At 34.8% G+C, this 17,867-nt stretch overlaps 1 protein-coding gene across 1 annotated transcript in view; it reads left to right on the top strand.

Annotated features, from left to right (window-relative positions):
• Window positions 1-17,867, top strand: part of KIF6 (kinesin family member 6) — a 141,516-nt gene that overhangs the window by 11,902 nt on the left and 111,747 nt on the right. The window contains exons 4-5 of the mRNA XM_034060937.1: window positions 7,759-7,906; window positions 10,941-11,050. Of these exons, the coding sequence (XP_033916828.1) occupies window positions 7,759-7,906; window positions 10,941-11,050 (258 nt within the window). The remainder of the gene's footprint in view (window positions 1-7,758; window positions 7,907-10,940; window positions 11,051-17,867) is intronic.

Here is a 17,867-nt window from a genome sequence, read left to right as displayed (position 1 = left end):
TAATAAAGTGACTGTGGATTGAGATTTTCTGCAGCAGAAAGAACTAAAGTGAAGGACATGGTTAACGTATTTCAGGTCAGCAAGAACTGACATGAGGAGTGGGCTGACAGTATTCCAAGATCAAAGATACTGGTGGTTTCTGCTTTTTTCAGTAGTGTAGTATTTTAATAGTTATTTAATATTTTCTATAACCACATCTCTTTATATTTTCAGTCCTTTAAAATGAAGATGACAGAACCAGAGTTAATAGTGTAAAGCTGAAATAAAGGCACAGAATCAAAGTAATTACTTTTTAAAGCTGCAATTTGTATCTTGCTCCCAGGATTTTCTCTTATTTACATATAAATGCAAGATTTAGCCCTTACTTGATAATGCCTTTTTCCTTCATTTAAAATATTAGGCACATTTTACTTATTTGTATTATAAGCTTACTAAAAACCTTTCACTTTGAACTTTTAATTTTAAAACAAAACAATAATAAAAATTACAGCTGACTTAAATGCATATATTTAAATTATCGTTTTAATAATTTTAAAGACTGAGAAGCATGTCTTGCTCTAGCAATTAAGTGTCAGAGCAAGCAAATCTTTTTGCTTAGACTTCATATTCATTGTTGCTATGTATGCTTTTGGTGTTCAGAGTAGGCTTCATTTACCAATTGCTAAGACAAGATTTCCATGTTGTAACACCTGCCAATGTCAAAAACTTGAGAGTAAGGTTGCTACTCCAAGCTTCATTATAAAAACTCATGCATTGAGACTAGTATGAAGTGCAAAGTTTGTAGCATGTTTTAGGGACTGATAAGCACTGTTTACTTTTTACTTCTGCTCCTGCTGACCCTGTGCTTTATGCCAACAAGTTAGAATGATTAAGTGTGTGTTATTTGTGTGTGTTTGTTTGTTTTTTCAAACTTTGATAGTAGATGTTCTGTTTGATTCAGCAAAACCAGTGTAGCATCAGAGGAAGCAGAGTTCTTTGTTATACTTACGCACAAGCCTCCCTGAAGTCTTGTTAACAATAAGCACAGAAACAAATGAAAAGTTCTGTGTCCATGAACTTTAAATAGAACAAATGATCTTCTCTGGAAATTGAAACAACATGTAGTCAGAAAAACCAACCACAATAAAACAACTTCTGTCTGATTTCAACCTCTGTCTACTGTCACTGGGCTTTATACCACTATTTATATTGTCTCAGATAATCAAGGACAAAGTACTGAATGATATTTGAAACTGTAGTAACTACCCATAAATTGTCTAGCTCTCATTTGAGGAATTTCTCACTTGAAGAATATTGAGCAGTTGTGAACATATTTATCAATTTAAATGAAATTGCTTGCATGAGTTATACTTCTGTATCACACCCTATATTTAAGAATTAAACATCATTCAAGCATGAGACAAGTCAGCTGAGTGACTGAAAATGCCAGCACATAACTCTAATATCCATTTATTTAAATAGGTATCTGAAATGAATTTTTAAATTAAAAGTTAAATTGTCACTGTTCATGGTTTTGAATTGACACTAATTATGAGTAAGTTATAAAATGCCAATTAACTGATAACTGAGTGAGAAAATTTGACAGGAAAAAAACAAATGGTATTGCTCTCCTTTAATCACAATTCATATATGAGTACATAAAATTGTACTCTGTCTGATAATTGATAAAAGGTTGTATTGACAGGTTTTGCTTAGGGTTAGTGCCTCTTCTAAGGGAAGAGGCAGTGTCTTTCTAACGTAACTGAAGAAACAGTAACCCACTGAAGCCCTGAAACTAATCATGTTTTCCCCCAACAATATTAGAAAGTCTAGTAAAAGATGCTACCTCTCTGAATACCTGTCTTATACTTTTAGACTATCATAGTTGCACCCACAGTGCTACTGTCTGAAGTCCTTATATATATTGACTATTTCTTATAAATAATTCTTTTTCTCTGGACTCTGAGGACAGCCACTGATAAGGGAACTTCTAAGATACTGAACATTTGTTATTTTATTCAATGGGAAGGGGGGTTGGGGGGTTTGGGTTTTTCTTTTTAAGTTTCTCAAAGTCCAAAAAATTTTCCCATGATCTGGATCCCGCCTAAAACTCTGAGATTATTGGAAAGGTAGTCACTGACTTGAATAAGCTTTGGATCATAGTCTTAATGATACTTTGAAGGTGCAGAACTCTGTCAATGTGCTTTCTAGATTTCTTGTTATTTTAATATTCTGGTTAGAAAAATACTAAGTGTATTGTTATTTCTGTTTCAAAGATTGTCATTGTGGGAGACTTTTTGGTAGCCTATGTCACACCTTAAAGATAAAACTTAAAATATTTTGATTTATCTCCTCATGCTAAATTATTTTGCTGTCATATGGTTAGGTTTATATAGCAGTGTGATCAGATTACTGTCGTCAGTCAGTTGCGTGAACAAACTACAGCTAGCTTGGAAAAGGTGTGCTTTCAATTCTGTGCAATATAGAGGACATTGAATATTTTCTTTGTGTTTAAAAATGTTGCTAATTAGATTTGTAAGGTCAAGCACAAGCTGTTTTTTTCTAAAACTCAGCAATACTTTTTCAGTGCTTCACCATAAAAGAAGCATTCAGCTCTCTGAGTGAAATGTAAGAATAGGTCTAACCTTTTTCCTATGTTAAAATCATCTTGAAGTGGGCATATAAGTAGATTAGAAATAATACTGCAGAAAAATTGATAAAGAAGGTTTAGAACTGTAGCAAAATAATACATATTCATAGACTAGTAGCTGTTTGCCTACAATTAGTATGACTATTTCACAAAAAGCAATTAAAACCAAGAAGACTGAAATTTTTCATATAACACACTTTTATGTACACAATCATATGTAAATATAGTCACATGGATGTACATGTTTCCATTTCAAATTAATATATCCAGCCAACATTATAATTTTTTCATCATATACAGCTTTGTAATATGTGAGTCTTTGTATGGTTTGACCAAATGTATTTTCACTGAAACACAAAAGCAGTTACACACAATTTTAATTTGAATTTACAGAGTTAGACCTTCTGGGGCCTTTCATGGCAGTCATGGAATTGAGATCTCCTACATCCTAATAACAACATATCAAGGCAGCTCAGTATATTAGTTCTGATTAAAATATGATTGTTTGCAAAACTACTATATGTCTGTGTTTCCCAGAAACGTCATCTTTTTCTGAAAAACTTATCTTCACAGGATTTCAGGTCTTGGCAATTTTTTTGAGACTTATGTATGTGGAGAAACTCAGTCCAATGACAGTTGTCCATATTCAGTCAATTTTGTTGTTCACAGGTACGAACTCCAACATGTTGGAGTGACTGCTCATGCATATGACAGCTTAGGTTTTTCCTTTACGTCTTTAAGTTTCAGTGTGTAAGAAAAATGAACTTTTCAGATTTCCTAACAGTGAAACAAATGTATAAATTTGTACAGATTTTAGTGACTATATTTGAAATACTTTTTCTCTCTAGTAGGCTTTTTTACATTTTTTCTTGGTATTAATTAAAAAAAAAAGCCCTTCAGGAGCTCTGACAGTCATAGCAGGTTAACTAGGCTAACATACCAGAAACAGATTTCTCCAGCAATATTTTAGCTGATCAATCTGGAAGTAGTCCATGAACTCAATAGGGAGCCATACAACATTGCATAAGTTCGTGAAAGATCTTTTCACCAAAGCCTTTCCTTGTATTATGTGTTATTGATATATTTTTTCTGAAGTAATAAAGAGACAATTTATTCAATAAAGTATACACTTAACCATGCCAAAACTCAGCTTCGAGGGTGAAAAAAAAATACAAAGCTCTGGATACTTTGATAACACTGGGGCATGACTGAAAATATCCTTTTAGTGTATGATTTTTATGTGTGCATGTTTTAGTCTTCACAAGACTACCATCAACAACTGTGTCAACTTGTGTATTTTCAAATACTAAGTTTACCAAAATTTTAGAGTTTTTGTTCAGACAATCTGAAAAGCAAAGCTGTAGATCTTGCCTAGGTGAATATCTTGCAAAGTAGATTTTGCAGTATATGCAGAAAAGAGCTGCTAATTCTCTACTGCCTTCTCCAGCAGAGAACAGTTTCCACTGCTGCTAGTGACAGCTTTCATTTGCCAGTGAGAATCTTCAGTGATCTGTATGGTTGATGCTGTTCAGAAAATACACTTTGGATCCTCTTCTTGTCTCAAAATCGGTGTTGCCAACCTTTTTAGGTACCTGTTGTGATTACATTTTATGATGTAAGAGAGAACATGTACATTTTCCACTTACTGTGCTAACTCTTAGCATCTGAGAGACCCTTCACTTTGTGAAGTGTAACTCTGTAGTTGTTTGTTGTTGGCTTTTAAAGAGCATTTTATGTGTGATTAAGAGGTTATGAAACTTTCTATATTTTTGTTTCCCTAAAGGGATTGTGCATCTTAGGTTGAAAATCTTAAAAATCCTGTGTAATTAGTAAAAAGATACTAGTTTAATTAAGTTATTGTTTGATTAGGTATTGGTCCACCTACATATATTCTTACCATTTCAGTGTAAAACTGCCATAGACAGGAACAACTTCCCCTAGACTAGGTTGCTCAAAGTCCCACCCAGCCTGGCCTTGAACACTTCCAGGGATGGGACATCCACAACTTCTCTGGGCAACCTGTAAGTTTCTTCCTAATATCTAATCTAAATCTTCTACTCACAATTTAAAGCCATTACTCCTTGTCCTATAACTACATGCCCTTGTAAAAACATTCTATCCTATGTTTACATTTGTGGTCCTCCTAATCAACAGCCTTTTGTGAAGTTCAGGGACCTTAAGTTAATAATTTGCAGCCACACCTTTACCACTTTTTAGACACATTGCAAAACACACCTTTCTGCAGAAGCCATGTCAGAGTAATTGAAAATATTTACCTTTAACAGCTTTAAAGAATTAGAGAAGAAAACAGCCCAAAATGCTAGATCTGAAACAGCCAAAGACAGAGGTGTAAAAGCAGAAGAGCAGCTGTACTGGGTCAGAATTAAGATCTGTCTAACTCAGTATGTTTTCTCTCACAGGAACTAGCTGTGCTCAGGAAAAAAACAAACACAAACAAACAACAAACACTGAAAGCATGTAGAGCTACTTCCCCAAGTACTCTGTTAGCCTTTAGTCATTTGTAGTTTAGGAATTTTCTGATTTCTCTGTGTTTAGTAGCTGCAATAATTTTTTGCATGAATTAGTCCTGTCTCTACTGAAGCTTGCATGAACTTTCAGCATGTGAAACATCCCACTGCAAGGAGTTTCACATCTTAACTAGATGTTGCATGAAGAATCAGTTTCCCTTGCTTGTTTTGAATCTGCCATCTCTGAGCTTCTTTTGACACCCCCTACTTTTTGACAACTCGTTACTGTCTTCAGCATTCAGATACTTTGACAGTGTGCACTAGAAATTCCTAAGATAGATGAATGAGGTGTTTGATTATAATAATTGTTTTGATTTTTAACGTCTGGTATCTAAAATCTATGCATAGTCTGTCTTTGGGTGATTTGGTCTTTGGGAGCCAGATGTTCATTGTAGTTCCTTTCAACATGTTTCTGGTTTTGTCTCTGACATCCTACTGTAATGTATTAATATAAGCAATTTGGCAACTACTCAGGCCTTTAAATAAACTTTAAGAAGTAGGAGAACTATTGCATCTCTTGTGGTGCCAGAGTAGCAGCTATCTGTATGTGTTTCCTCTTATGCAAGGGTTGCTTGCCCCTTTTTTATTTTTTTAAATCTTATCTTTTATCATTTTACAATAAACAAAATGAACAAGAAAATTTTTAGTTAAATTTTTAGCAAAATTAGTAGCTATTAAACTACATTAAACCAAATCCAAAGTACATTTTGCTTCTGTTAGGTTTTATAAAGAAAATAATTCTTTCTTGCTTATTCCATTTTCTTTCAAATACCTCCTTCATATTTTTGTCAGGAGATGTTTGTTGGAATTGTGGTAGAACAATTTTGAGATGCCTGAATCCAGGAAACAATTTATAATTCACAGCTGCTGAGAAGAAATAAAAAAACATGACAGTCTAATCTGATTTCTTTATCATACATTCTGTCAACTATAGACTCTCATGAGTTCTGGTTTGATTTTCCATCTTAATATTACAGTCAATAACTGATTTAATCACTAATTTATGATTCGAGTATTTTTGATAATTTTATTCAATTTTTGTTTGCTTTTTCAGACAAAGAAAAATTCAAAAGAATTTTGTCCTCCATCATTTTTACCTCATTGTTTCTAGTCAGCGTGAAGCACAAAATCTTGGGGCACTTAAAATATTTGTCAGGTTCAGGACAGTTTTCAATAATTAACAAGAAATTGAATTAGAAATGTGGAAATAGATTTTTATTATTTTCGTCTTATGAGACAGAGCTGCACAAAGGAAATGCATTATAGACTTCCATTTAGTCAGCCATTGCTTCTGAGCTGTATATCAGCTGTAGCTATGTCCTACATTTCCTCCATGGTGTGCAGCTAAACCACTGTCATTAAGTTTATCTACTCTTTGGTGGAAATCAGGTGGAAGTTAATGATGGGAGTGTGGGCAATTAGAGAAAGATCTGAAATAGACTTTTGTTAGGCTCTTCTGCAAGGAGAACTAAGGTGTAAAAAAAGACAATTGAGTCTGAATGTAATTTCAAGCTAAGCCACTGCCTACAGCTATTATTGCTGTTTCATTGAATCTTCTTGTATAGACATAGTTTATAGAATCATAGAATAGTTAGGATTGGAAAGGGCCTTAAGATCATCCAGTTCCAACCCCCTGCCATGGGCAGAGACACCTCACACTAAACCATATCACCCAAGGCTTCATCCAACCTGACCTTGAACACTGCCAGGGATGGAGCATTCACAACCTCCCTGGGCAACCCATTCCAGTGCTTCACCACCCTTACAGTAAAGAACTTCTTCCTTAGATCCAATCTAAACCTCTGCTGTTTCAGTTTCAACCCATTACCCCTTGTCCTATCACTACAGTCCCTAATGAATAGTCCCTCCCCAGCATCCCTGTAGGCCCCCTTCAGATACTGGAAGGCTGCTATGGGGTCCCAACTTTCTCAGCCTGTCTTCATAGTTCTAAGAAAAAATTTTCTTTCACCAGTGTGGTTTTCTGTTTTTTTCACATCCCCTCTACTCTGCGCTTGTGAGACCTCACTTGGAGTATTGTGCACAGTTCTGGTGTCCTCAACATAAAAAGGACATGGAACTGTTGGAACAAGTCCAGAGGAGGGCCACTTGGATGATCAGGGGACTGGAGCACCTCCCGTATGAAGATAGGCTGAGAAGGTTTGGGCTGTTCAGCCTGGAGAAGAGAAGGCTGCATGGAGACCTCATGGAAGTCTTCCAGCGTCTGAAGGAGGGCTTAAGGTCCTTTCCAACCCTAACTGTTCTGTGATTCTATGACTCTATGATTCTATGGGTTATGGTAAATGAAGACTTCTACTGCACTGATTGTAAACACAGTATATGAAATAAAGAAAACAGTAATGAATATGACTACCTAGCTATGATATTGATTAATGGGATTAGTCAAGGCAAAGTCTTTCAGTTCTAGATAGTTTTATTCTATTGAATCTAGAATACATAACTTAAAGTATTCTTGTATTACTGAAAACAGCTGCTATGTAATTAAGAATTACTATAATTATACTTTGGTTCAATACAAAGTTGATAATGGAAAATATGTTATGCTTTATATATTAATTATCTCCACTTTTTTTTTTTCTCTAGTGTTTTGGCAGGATATAATGGTACTATCTTTGCATATGGTCAGACAGGCAGTGGCAAAACTTTCACCATCACAGGAGGAGCAGAACGTTACAGTGATCGAGGCATCATTCCCAGGACTTTATCTTATATTTTTGATCAACTGCAGAAGGTATGGGGCATTGTTTTCTGTTTATTTTTAATGTCTGGTTTACGAATACTTAACTGTATTGCAAAAGGCTGCTTTTATAATGATGTTAGAGGAAGCCTTAAAATTAACGCTGGAGAAAATATCTAAGTTGAGATGATATGTTATGCAAAGTCTTACCACACCTTAAATATTCCTTATCTCCTTACATTGATTTTTCTAATAAGTAAATTAGGAAATTTCTTTTTGAATAGAGCAAATCTTCTTAGTGACCTGCAACCTACAGGTTGTAAAAAAAGCTAAAGTAATGTGTCTTTGCCCTATATAAGGGGACTGTGAGAGATAACAATAACTGGCTGATGATATGGTGGCTGGCAGTCGAGGTGTAAGAACTTTTTAAAGGAGAATGTGGGAGGATGTGTGTATGTGTATCAGGTTATAACCAAAATATTGTAGTATTATTTCAATTTGACATTTGTATGCAAAGAAATCAGTGAGTAAGTGAAAGGGTGCACCACAGTAGCACACTTACGAGTGTTCATTATGTTTACAAGAAGTTTCTTTTAGTGAAAATGTAATACTGATATAAGTAAACATAGCCAGTCATTTTGAGGCTTTCATAACTACAGGAGGCAAAAGGGAAGAAAAGAAGAGAGGAGTCTGGTGTAATATATGTTTTATTTCTCCATATACTTCACCAGATCTATGAGTCATTAAAGATTAATCTTCCCATTTTAACAATGCTTTTTAATTAAACAAATTTAAATATTATTTGACATTAACATAAATCGTTACATTTGTACTGTTATACTGTCATTCATCTAATAGAGGGCATCAGCTCTTAGTAAGGGTCTCAATCACGTTAACACGCCCTGTCTGAGTAAGGGTTAACATTAAGGGTTAATATTTAAGTAATTACCTTGGCTCTTTCAAAGTGTGGTTTTGAGAGGTAAATGTACATAGCATGTTGCAGGTGCACAGAAGCTTGTATTTGTGGGAATGGGAATAAAAAAAGGAAACTGTGAGCAGGTTTATTGTGCAATTGCCAGCAACAGTGTGTCGTGGTTTAAACCAAGTCCCCCAACTCCCAGAGAGTTAGGAAGGAGAATCCAAAGAATGTAGCCCCCACGGATTGAGATAAGAACGGTTTAATTGCTAAGGCATAACACAAAACCCCTACTGCCATTTACTACTACAAATAATAATGATACAGCCAGTAACAAGCGAAAAGAATACAACACCCCACCAGCCACTGACCCATAACTCACTCTACCCTGCCCGGCTGAGCACCGCGTGCTCCCTCCTCCATTTTTCTCCAGAGCTCTACCCCTCCAGCTCTCTCTTTCCCAGTATGCATCCTGGGCATCCCGTGCTATGGTATGGAATACCTCATTGCCTAGCCTGGGTCAGGTGTCCTGTCTCTCCTTCCTCCCGGACTCCCCTCCTCCACCTGGCTGGAAAAAAGCCTTGAACAAAAACACCCTCAAAACATGCTCAAACCATGACACAGTGTCAACACCAACATTCTTTCTTAGTGTTAACTATGTAATAAAAACAATATAGGATGAAAAATAAATACTTTATTTGCTGCCTTCTCAGCATAGTTTGTACAAAAATAAAAATGTTTGTGTTTCCATTTTCAGCCTGGGTTTTGGATAAAAGCTCTGCTTAGTTATGCTTATAGGGATATTTCTGTCTGCTTGTTTACAAATATTTGTGTTTTTTTCATACATTTTCTTCCTTGGTGCATCTTAGAACATCTCTTCTTTCTGTTTTATCTTTCCACCTGCCTTTCTTTTCATACTTTCACTTGTTTCATTTCTTCTTTTCTATGAATGTACTTTGAAAAGTGCTGACATAGTGAGGAAACCATCTGCCTTCTAAGCCTAAGATGAAACAGAACTGAACTCAGGGACACAAAATACAAGACTTCTGAAGCTGTTGCTTACACTGAGAGTGCAATTTAAAACCAAAGAAACAAAACCTTTTACTCCAAATGAGAATCAAATCAAACCTTTTGTTTTTAATAACTTCTCTTTTCAATTTATTGGTCAGAAATTCCATGGCTTCCTGTAACTTCCTTACTATGGTTTTTCCATTCATCTGTAGTGTATCTTTTTAAATGGTGTCCCTTGAAATAATGGACTGTTATTATCAATTAAAAAAAAAAACCTGGGGAAAATAACTATTCAGTGAAAACTAAAGGTTTATATCTCAAAGTATTTTGCAATATAACTGGAGTAGATTGGATTATTAAACTGCTACTGTAAGTGTGATATGAGTGCTTTCACAGTGGCTTCATCTGCTGAAAAGAAGTGACTAATTTTCTTCTACTTTGGAAATCATAGTCAATTATTTTGTGGTTTATGTTTTTTGGTTTTGGCTTTGGGGCAGGAGAAAATTCTCTCTGCAAAACCCAGTTGTGTTAAGTTACATTTTGGCAATGTGAAAAAAGATGATTACAGAAAACAGCCAACATCATATACAGTGCTGAAGTGTTATGCTAAAAAGAGTGTAAGCAGTAACTGCCCAATGTTTCTAAATGAAGTAAATCTTTGGTTTATTTTTGTTGTTGTTCTTTGTTTTTTTTGTGGGGTTTTTTTTCCCCAAGCTATTATTTCTATCCATAATATCAGAGTATACTTCTTTATAATAACATTCTTGTTTTTGTTATAGAAGTGAAAAATGGCCTGTTTTATGGTTCTGTAAGCAGGCTGCCATGTTCTAAGTGTATACAGACTTTTCTAGATATTAGGAACCAACAAAAAAAAGCCCAGACTAAACTCATGAACATGGGGGGATTTTGGGAGAACTTTTGTTTTGAGGGTTTGTGTATGTGAGTTTTGATTAGAGTTTTTTTGTTAGTTTTTCCTTTTTCTTCTTGAGTCATTATACATATGGTAACAGAAAGCATAAAAGTATCATGAATTGAAGATGTAAACCATACTCAGGAAAAGAGAATGAGGAAGCAACATAAAAGCTGTAGTGATAATTTGTCTGCTGATCTAGTTCTGACTTCTCTTTATAATTATAACTTCTTTTTTTTTTTGTTATCCAGGATAGCAGTAAAGTGTATACAACTCATGTTTCCTACTTAGAGATCTACAATGAATGTGGTTATGATCTGCTAGACCCGAGACACGAGGCCTCCAGACTGGAAGATTTGCCGTAAGTAATAAAACTACAGAGAATCATCAAAAACAAAAACAGAAATAATTTTCATGTGCCTCGGGGACTGTTTTGAAATTGTGCTATGAATAGAAGTCTTAATTAACTCAAAGTACTTTGCTTTATCAATTTTATCAATGCTGTCTACATTTTCTTTTATTTTTGTACGTATAGAGCCTGGGGAAACTAGATAGGAGTAAGTGAAGGTGAAAGTATTAAAAACATATTTTGATACTATGCAGACAGTATCTATTTCAGACACTCAAAATATGAGAGAAAGTATACTTGTTTTGATCCTGATATGCTTGTTTTGATCCTGGCAGCCTGTCTCTTTTTATGGCATATACATGTGTGTGTATGGCAGAGACATATGTAACAGGCAGCATTTCCTTGCACCAATAGGGAGAAAAATTCCCTGCTTCTACTTTGACCTTTTCCTTCAAGGATAATTATTTTTCTAGAATAAGCAATTATGAAATAAGGTGTGTAACAGATAGAAAAGGCCACAAGGAACTCCAAAACCCAATAGATTTACTTCAGAACGAATGATTGTTACAATAGTTTTCATTGATAAAATAAGACCTAATACTTGGAGAAGGGTAGTAAATAAAGGTTTGTAGGTCATGAACACATAAGCCTTGTAAAATTAAACATCTCAAAATTGGTTAGTGTATGGTGATTCATGTAAATTAAAGAATAATTACCTTTTATGTATTTGTCAATTTTAAAAAGTAAAAATCGACAGTTAATTTGGTTGTGAATTTGGGATAAAGCACATTGGGATAACCGGTAAACTTATGTAGTGTATACTATTTCAGGATGGAGTTTAGTAAATGATAAATTCTCTGCAGGGTAACTCAATAAGTGTTTAATGGTTTTACTGTGCATGGTCATTATTATTTCTAGTACATAATGTGACAAAAAGGTTGGTACTGTACACTAAAACTTTACATTAACCACTCATATTTAGCATCATGTAAAAGTATTTAATTTATAAACATATTTTTCATTCCTTTTCTAAGATAGTAATTTAGGGCTTCGAAAAACTATACAATATCATTCTGAGCTAGAATGGGAGTGCAAATTGCAGGAAAGTGTAGTTGTATGACTAACTATATTTTAGTTACTTGGTTCATGTACGTAAATAGTAATCACATATTTTAAAAGATATCAGGTGTTTATTACCTTAAATATATTTTATTCTTCTGAGAATTTTATGTGCTGAAGACCTTTTAAGACTTTAGTGTTAGAAAAATACAGAATAATCTAACTTCCTCAAGTTTGTTTGAAAGCATGTATTTAAGAGAATTTTACAAATAATTTGGTTTTGTACTTTGGAAGGGTCATATTATGCATAATTTCCTGTTGAACTCTATGGTGGATCATCAAGTTTTTAAGCACCATACAAAGCCAAGTGCAGGTTTTTTATGCTTAGATAACTAAGCAAAAAAACAACATAACAATCAACAGTCTGTGTTGATATTCTCCCAAATATGTAAGACGGACAAGAAGAGTGTTGCAGGAATGTGTCATTTTAGAAGAGTAAGCAGATTAGCTATTCTCATGAAGCATGCAGATTGGTTTGGAACAGTATTGTTATCCATATTCCTGCAGAAGAAAGGGATGCAATTTGAATCAAAGATATGTACTTCTGCCTAGCAAACTTTATGTTGAAGACTTTCTGTTATCACTTCAATGGAAGGAGTAAACACAAAGTGCTGGTGTTCAGGTAATAGAGATTAGGAAAATGCACAACAAACCTCTTGATAGTACTTGAAAACAAGATATTAAAATTGTATTTGATGTTCAAAGCAAAGTGAATAATATAATTTTTTTAAGTTGTCCATTGTATGTAATCATGGCATGATTAGATTTGGAATCTGAGCTCCTGATGTCAAGGTTTTGTATGTAGCCATCCCTTGTGTATTCTGTAGACTAACAAATTTTCATCTTAATACTGCTTAATGGTTTCATTAGTCTGATAGATGAGAAGGGAAGAAGGACTCACAAAAACATGTTTCTAGAAAGAAATTCCTGACAAATGTGTGAATGTAGTTCATATGTCTATATGTCTATATGTATAGGTATATGTTTATAGATACAAATAAAGAATTACATAATTATTGGTGTATACATATGTAGGCATGTACACATATACATATTTATGCATGCATAAATATGTATTATATTCTAATAGGTACAGATTTTAAACTGTTATTTTCACAGGAAAAAAACCAACAGTTTTCATGATGTTTAGTTCAATTGGTTTTACATGTAGCCCATAGAAGATATCATTTGATGTACCTTATTGTTTCATAATACAATATGCCTTAGTTTACAGCTGTAAGTTGTTTTGTTATGCAAAGCTGACAGTGTTTAAATTTTGTGACATTGTAGCTGAAACACAACATACGCAGATGCAAATACATCTGAAGAATCTTACTTGCTGGAATGCAAAAATTGAATTTAATACTGACAATCTAATTTTTATGTAGCTGCAGAGTTCTGTGTTTATACAAGGAAATTATGATTGTTTTCAAACGTGTAAAAAGTATAAAGCTATTGCTATGAAATATAGCTGGTAGGAGACTGAATTCTTACTGCTGTCTCTAGTTTTCATGAAAGATTTGCAGGACTTCTCAAATTAGGAAAATTTTTTGAAGCTCTTCATTTGCTCTGCAGTTGTGCAAGAGCTTTCTCCTCTAACAGATTCTTTGTTGTACAATGTATTTGTAATTTATATAACTCCATGATACTGAATCAAACAATTTTCACTTTAGTAATAATCTATCAGTACAAACTCTTTTTAACTAGTTTGTATTATTTATTAAGAGATAAGAATTTTCTTGGCACTGAACAATAACACAAAAATAAAGACTAAGATTGTAGAACTGTTAGTCATAGATTTAGTTAGGACAACCAATAAATTACCATTTTACATGCCCAAACTATGGAATGTGAAGGCAAACTAAAATTAATGCTCTTTTGCCTTTAAACTTCTGTCTTTAAAACTGCAGTAGTTGAGGAGCTACTTTATCGGGAGCTCACATGACCACTCATCAGGAGTGATGTGGCATGGGAAAGATGGGATCTAAGCTTCTAGTCAGTGTGATTCCCCTTTAACAGGGAAATACATATGATTTATGATGATGACTTAAAAAAAACCCAAAAAAACAAAAAAACCCCAAAACACCCAACCCAGTTAATTTGTATTGGATCCTCTGAGAATTCATTTTCACTTTATGCTCCAGAAAGATGAAGTCTATATTTTAAGTGACCTCAATTCCATAAAAAGGAAGACACTTTAAGAGCCAATTAACTTCAGACATCAACAATGATAACTATATCAGTACCTACTAGGATCAAGCAGAACTGATATACTGACCCCAGGGAACAGAAAATATTTTCACTTAAAAACCTTGCTGTAAGTCAATACTGGTTAACTACCTCAAATAAATAACAAAACAAAACAAAAAAAGCAACGAACCAGACAAAAAGTAACTAAAAGAATATTTTTCAACTTAGAGGAAATATATTTTATATATTTTATTTGGTCTGGCTTTTTTTTTTGTTGCAAATAAACCTGTTCACTGTCTCCAGGCTCAACACTGTTAATATCAGCTCTTCCCCTTTTTAGTGACTGTACCAACTATGTAATCTAAAAACTAGCCACCACCCATAAATCTTCAAAAATTGTATTTTCAGTGTTTTGAGAATTACAAAGGGTTTAAAATTTCTAAGGCCAATAATGATATTTCTCACTTTTTTCATATGAAATACATTCTGCAAAATGACGAGTGCTCAGTGTGTTACTACTAAATACTAAGATTAAGAGAATACAGAGGTTTGTAAATATAAGTTTTTCTGATGTTAATAAAAAGACAGCTGAAAGCTGTTATTAATAATTTTTCAAAGATTTTGTTCATTACATTTCAAAGAGATGGGTAAAATGAACAATATGTAATGTATGCTTGTCGTGGTTTAAACCCAGCCACGCTGCTCGTTCACTCACTCCCTCCCTTCCTCCCCCAGCTCCTGGAGAGATGGGGAGGAGAATCAAAAGAATGTAGCTCCCACCGGTTGAGATAAGAATAATTTAATAACTAAGGTATAACACAAATCACTACTGTTACCACCAATAATAACAATAATGATGATAAAGGAAATAACAAGTGAAGAGAATACGACACCTCACCACCTGCCAACCGATAATTCACACCACCCCACCTGACCAAGCACCGACCAATACCTCCTCCAACCCCCCAGAGCTCCAGCCCTTCTGGGTAACTCAGTTACATCCTGGACATGACATGCTGTAGTAAGGAATACCTCTTTGGCTAGTTTGGGTCAGGTTTCCTGTCTCTGCTTCCTCCTGGCTTCCCCTCTTCCCTGGCAGAGCGTGAGACTCACAAACTCCTTGGTCAGAGTAAACATTACTTAGCAACAACTAAAAACATCAGTGTTATCAGCGTTGTTCCCAGGCTGAAAGTCAAAACACAGTGCTGCACCAGCTACTAAGAGGGAGAAAAATTGACTGCTACTGCTAAACCCAGGCCAATGCTGAAGTTATTCCTATCCAGATTTTATGTTTTGTTCCCTGAAAAACAGTAGGAACAAGTAAGTGAAACTTTTCTAAGGTCACTTTTCTAAAGGCATTGGGTGAGTAAATTGATTCAGTTTAAATTATTACTGTTCTGTTCAAGGCTACTTTTGAATATCAAAGTATTTTTTAACAAACACTTTTTGTGAGTGACATTACATTGCAAATTATAACAGAACTTACATGGTTTGTTTGTCCATGACCCACCAATTTCATAATTTCGGTTCTGACTCCTTGTTCTGCAGGGTAGGGTGAGGGGCCAGTGACAACAGTGCAGGGCTTTTTTCAGATCTCAGTAAGAAAGGCCTGAAAACAGATGGCTTAACAAAGTAACTGCTTTGATAAGACAGAATAAGAAGAGGAATATAGATGGCAAGTAAACCTTACATCCCATGGGATGCTGCCCTCACAGCCCTCTGTATTCTTGCAGCATTGGGTGGAGCCTAAATGGATTTCCCCATGGTGCACTCTGCAGAGAAGCTCAGATCCTGTTCTTGGAGAGACAGGATCCCTCTGTTCAAGCTGTGATATGATTCCTTACAAGGAAACAGCTCCATTTCTAAAAGGTGTTCTTATGAAAACTTCTTGTGGCATCTTTTGATAAGGCAAGGCCATGCAGGGGATGTGATGACCAGGTGGGAGCTGCCTGCAAGTCTCATCTCTAATACTCATCTCATAGTTCTGTCATGTCTCACAAGCTAAGGCGATTATGCTCTAGGTATATACTTGAATAGGAAATAAAATTTCTGGGCTATTGAAAGCTGTGCTGAATAGCTGAATAACTGTAATCTTGCCTCTTGAATCAGTGTTGACTTTGTTCTCTGTTGTGGTATTCAGAGAGCTATGCTTCTGAGCAATATTTTTTTTGATTATATGTAAAATGATGATCATTCTTTATTAAAACCTGAAGCTCCCTGCAACATTAAACAGGATGAATGATAACTAGCCATTAGTTTATTCTGTTTTTCTGGACACACTTCAAGATGCATGCTTGCTGCTTTTCTCTTTTTTTTCTAAATTTATTGACTGAATAGGCTTCTCCTGATGCTGAAGTATTAGCACTATAGTCTGCTAATGTGTTGTCATAGAAGGGATGTATCCTCATGTAATATTTGTTTACATCACTATTTTTAAATACTTATAAAGTTTTTGAGATTATTTTAGATTTCTGCAATTTTAAACCCAACACAGATGCAAATGATAGGAAACTTGAATTTTTAATTTGTTCTTTTCCAAAACATTTGAAGTTGTTTCGTTATTATTATCAGGTGATATTAATTAATCAAAGGAAGTTTTAACTTCATTGTTTGCCAGTAACAGGAATATTATAAATGAAAGAATTCAATGCATAAGGCTCTTTTGCATTAATGGCAGCTCAGTTGAAGCAGGAAAGGGCCTGAGTTAAGAACAGTATAAAAAAGGCTGATCTCATCCTACAGGTTCCCCAGGCAGCCACAAATTCCATCCATTAAATTAAATGGAAATGATTCTTTGTTTATAAAGACTGCAAAACCTTGTCTCTGCCTTCTTTCAGTCATTGTGGATAACTTAACAGAGCTTTTCCACTCCAAGTTAGGGCTATGAAATGTAAAGATTTCACTAATAGAATGTTCCGTAGAAATCTATTATCATAGTATACATTAACTTTATAGGACTATAAAATAAATAATTTTTTTGTCATTTGGGAATGTGTTTCTGAGAAAGTTTTGACAGATGCCTCTCAAGATTTGCAAATTTAGGCTTCCATCTGGAAGTTCTCCAAGGAGCTGCAATGCCCTGGTATAGGAGGTTGTCACTGGTTTGTGATGTCTTCACTGCCTTCTTTCTTATATGATAGTCTTCCAGGGCTTTTTGTCCGAACTAATATCTTGTCTGGAAATTATTTATAACATTGATCAAAATGTGATCTGAAAAGATCATTAAAAGTTTAAATACTATGCCAAGTGTGCATAATAAACAACATTTGTGGAGACAGTGTTCTCACAGGAGAATGGATATTTGTACATGAGCTCTGAATAACTCCAAGGGATACAGCAAGGCCGTGGGAGGCCCGAGGAAGCCTAAGCAAACAATATAAGAAGAAGGTGAAATTCACTCAGTTATTAGAACTGTGAACTGTTGGCAAGCGTTCGAGGTCAAGTTCTCACACCTGTGCTTAACCAATTATATGTTAGTCACTAAGGGTCTTCAAGACAAGTATCCAATCATGATATGCCA

The sequence above is a fragment of the Melopsittacus undulatus genome, chromosome 3, assembly GCF_012275295.1.
Source record: "Melopsittacus undulatus isolate bMelUnd1 chromosome 3, bMelUnd1.mat.Z, whole genome shotgun sequence".
Lineage (NCBI taxonomy): Eukaryota > Metazoa > Chordata > Aves > Psittaciformes > Psittaculidae > Melopsittacus > Melopsittacus undulatus.
The sequence above is the reverse complement of the archived record's forward strand: the minus strand, read 5'-3'. Positions and strand labels throughout refer to the sequence as shown.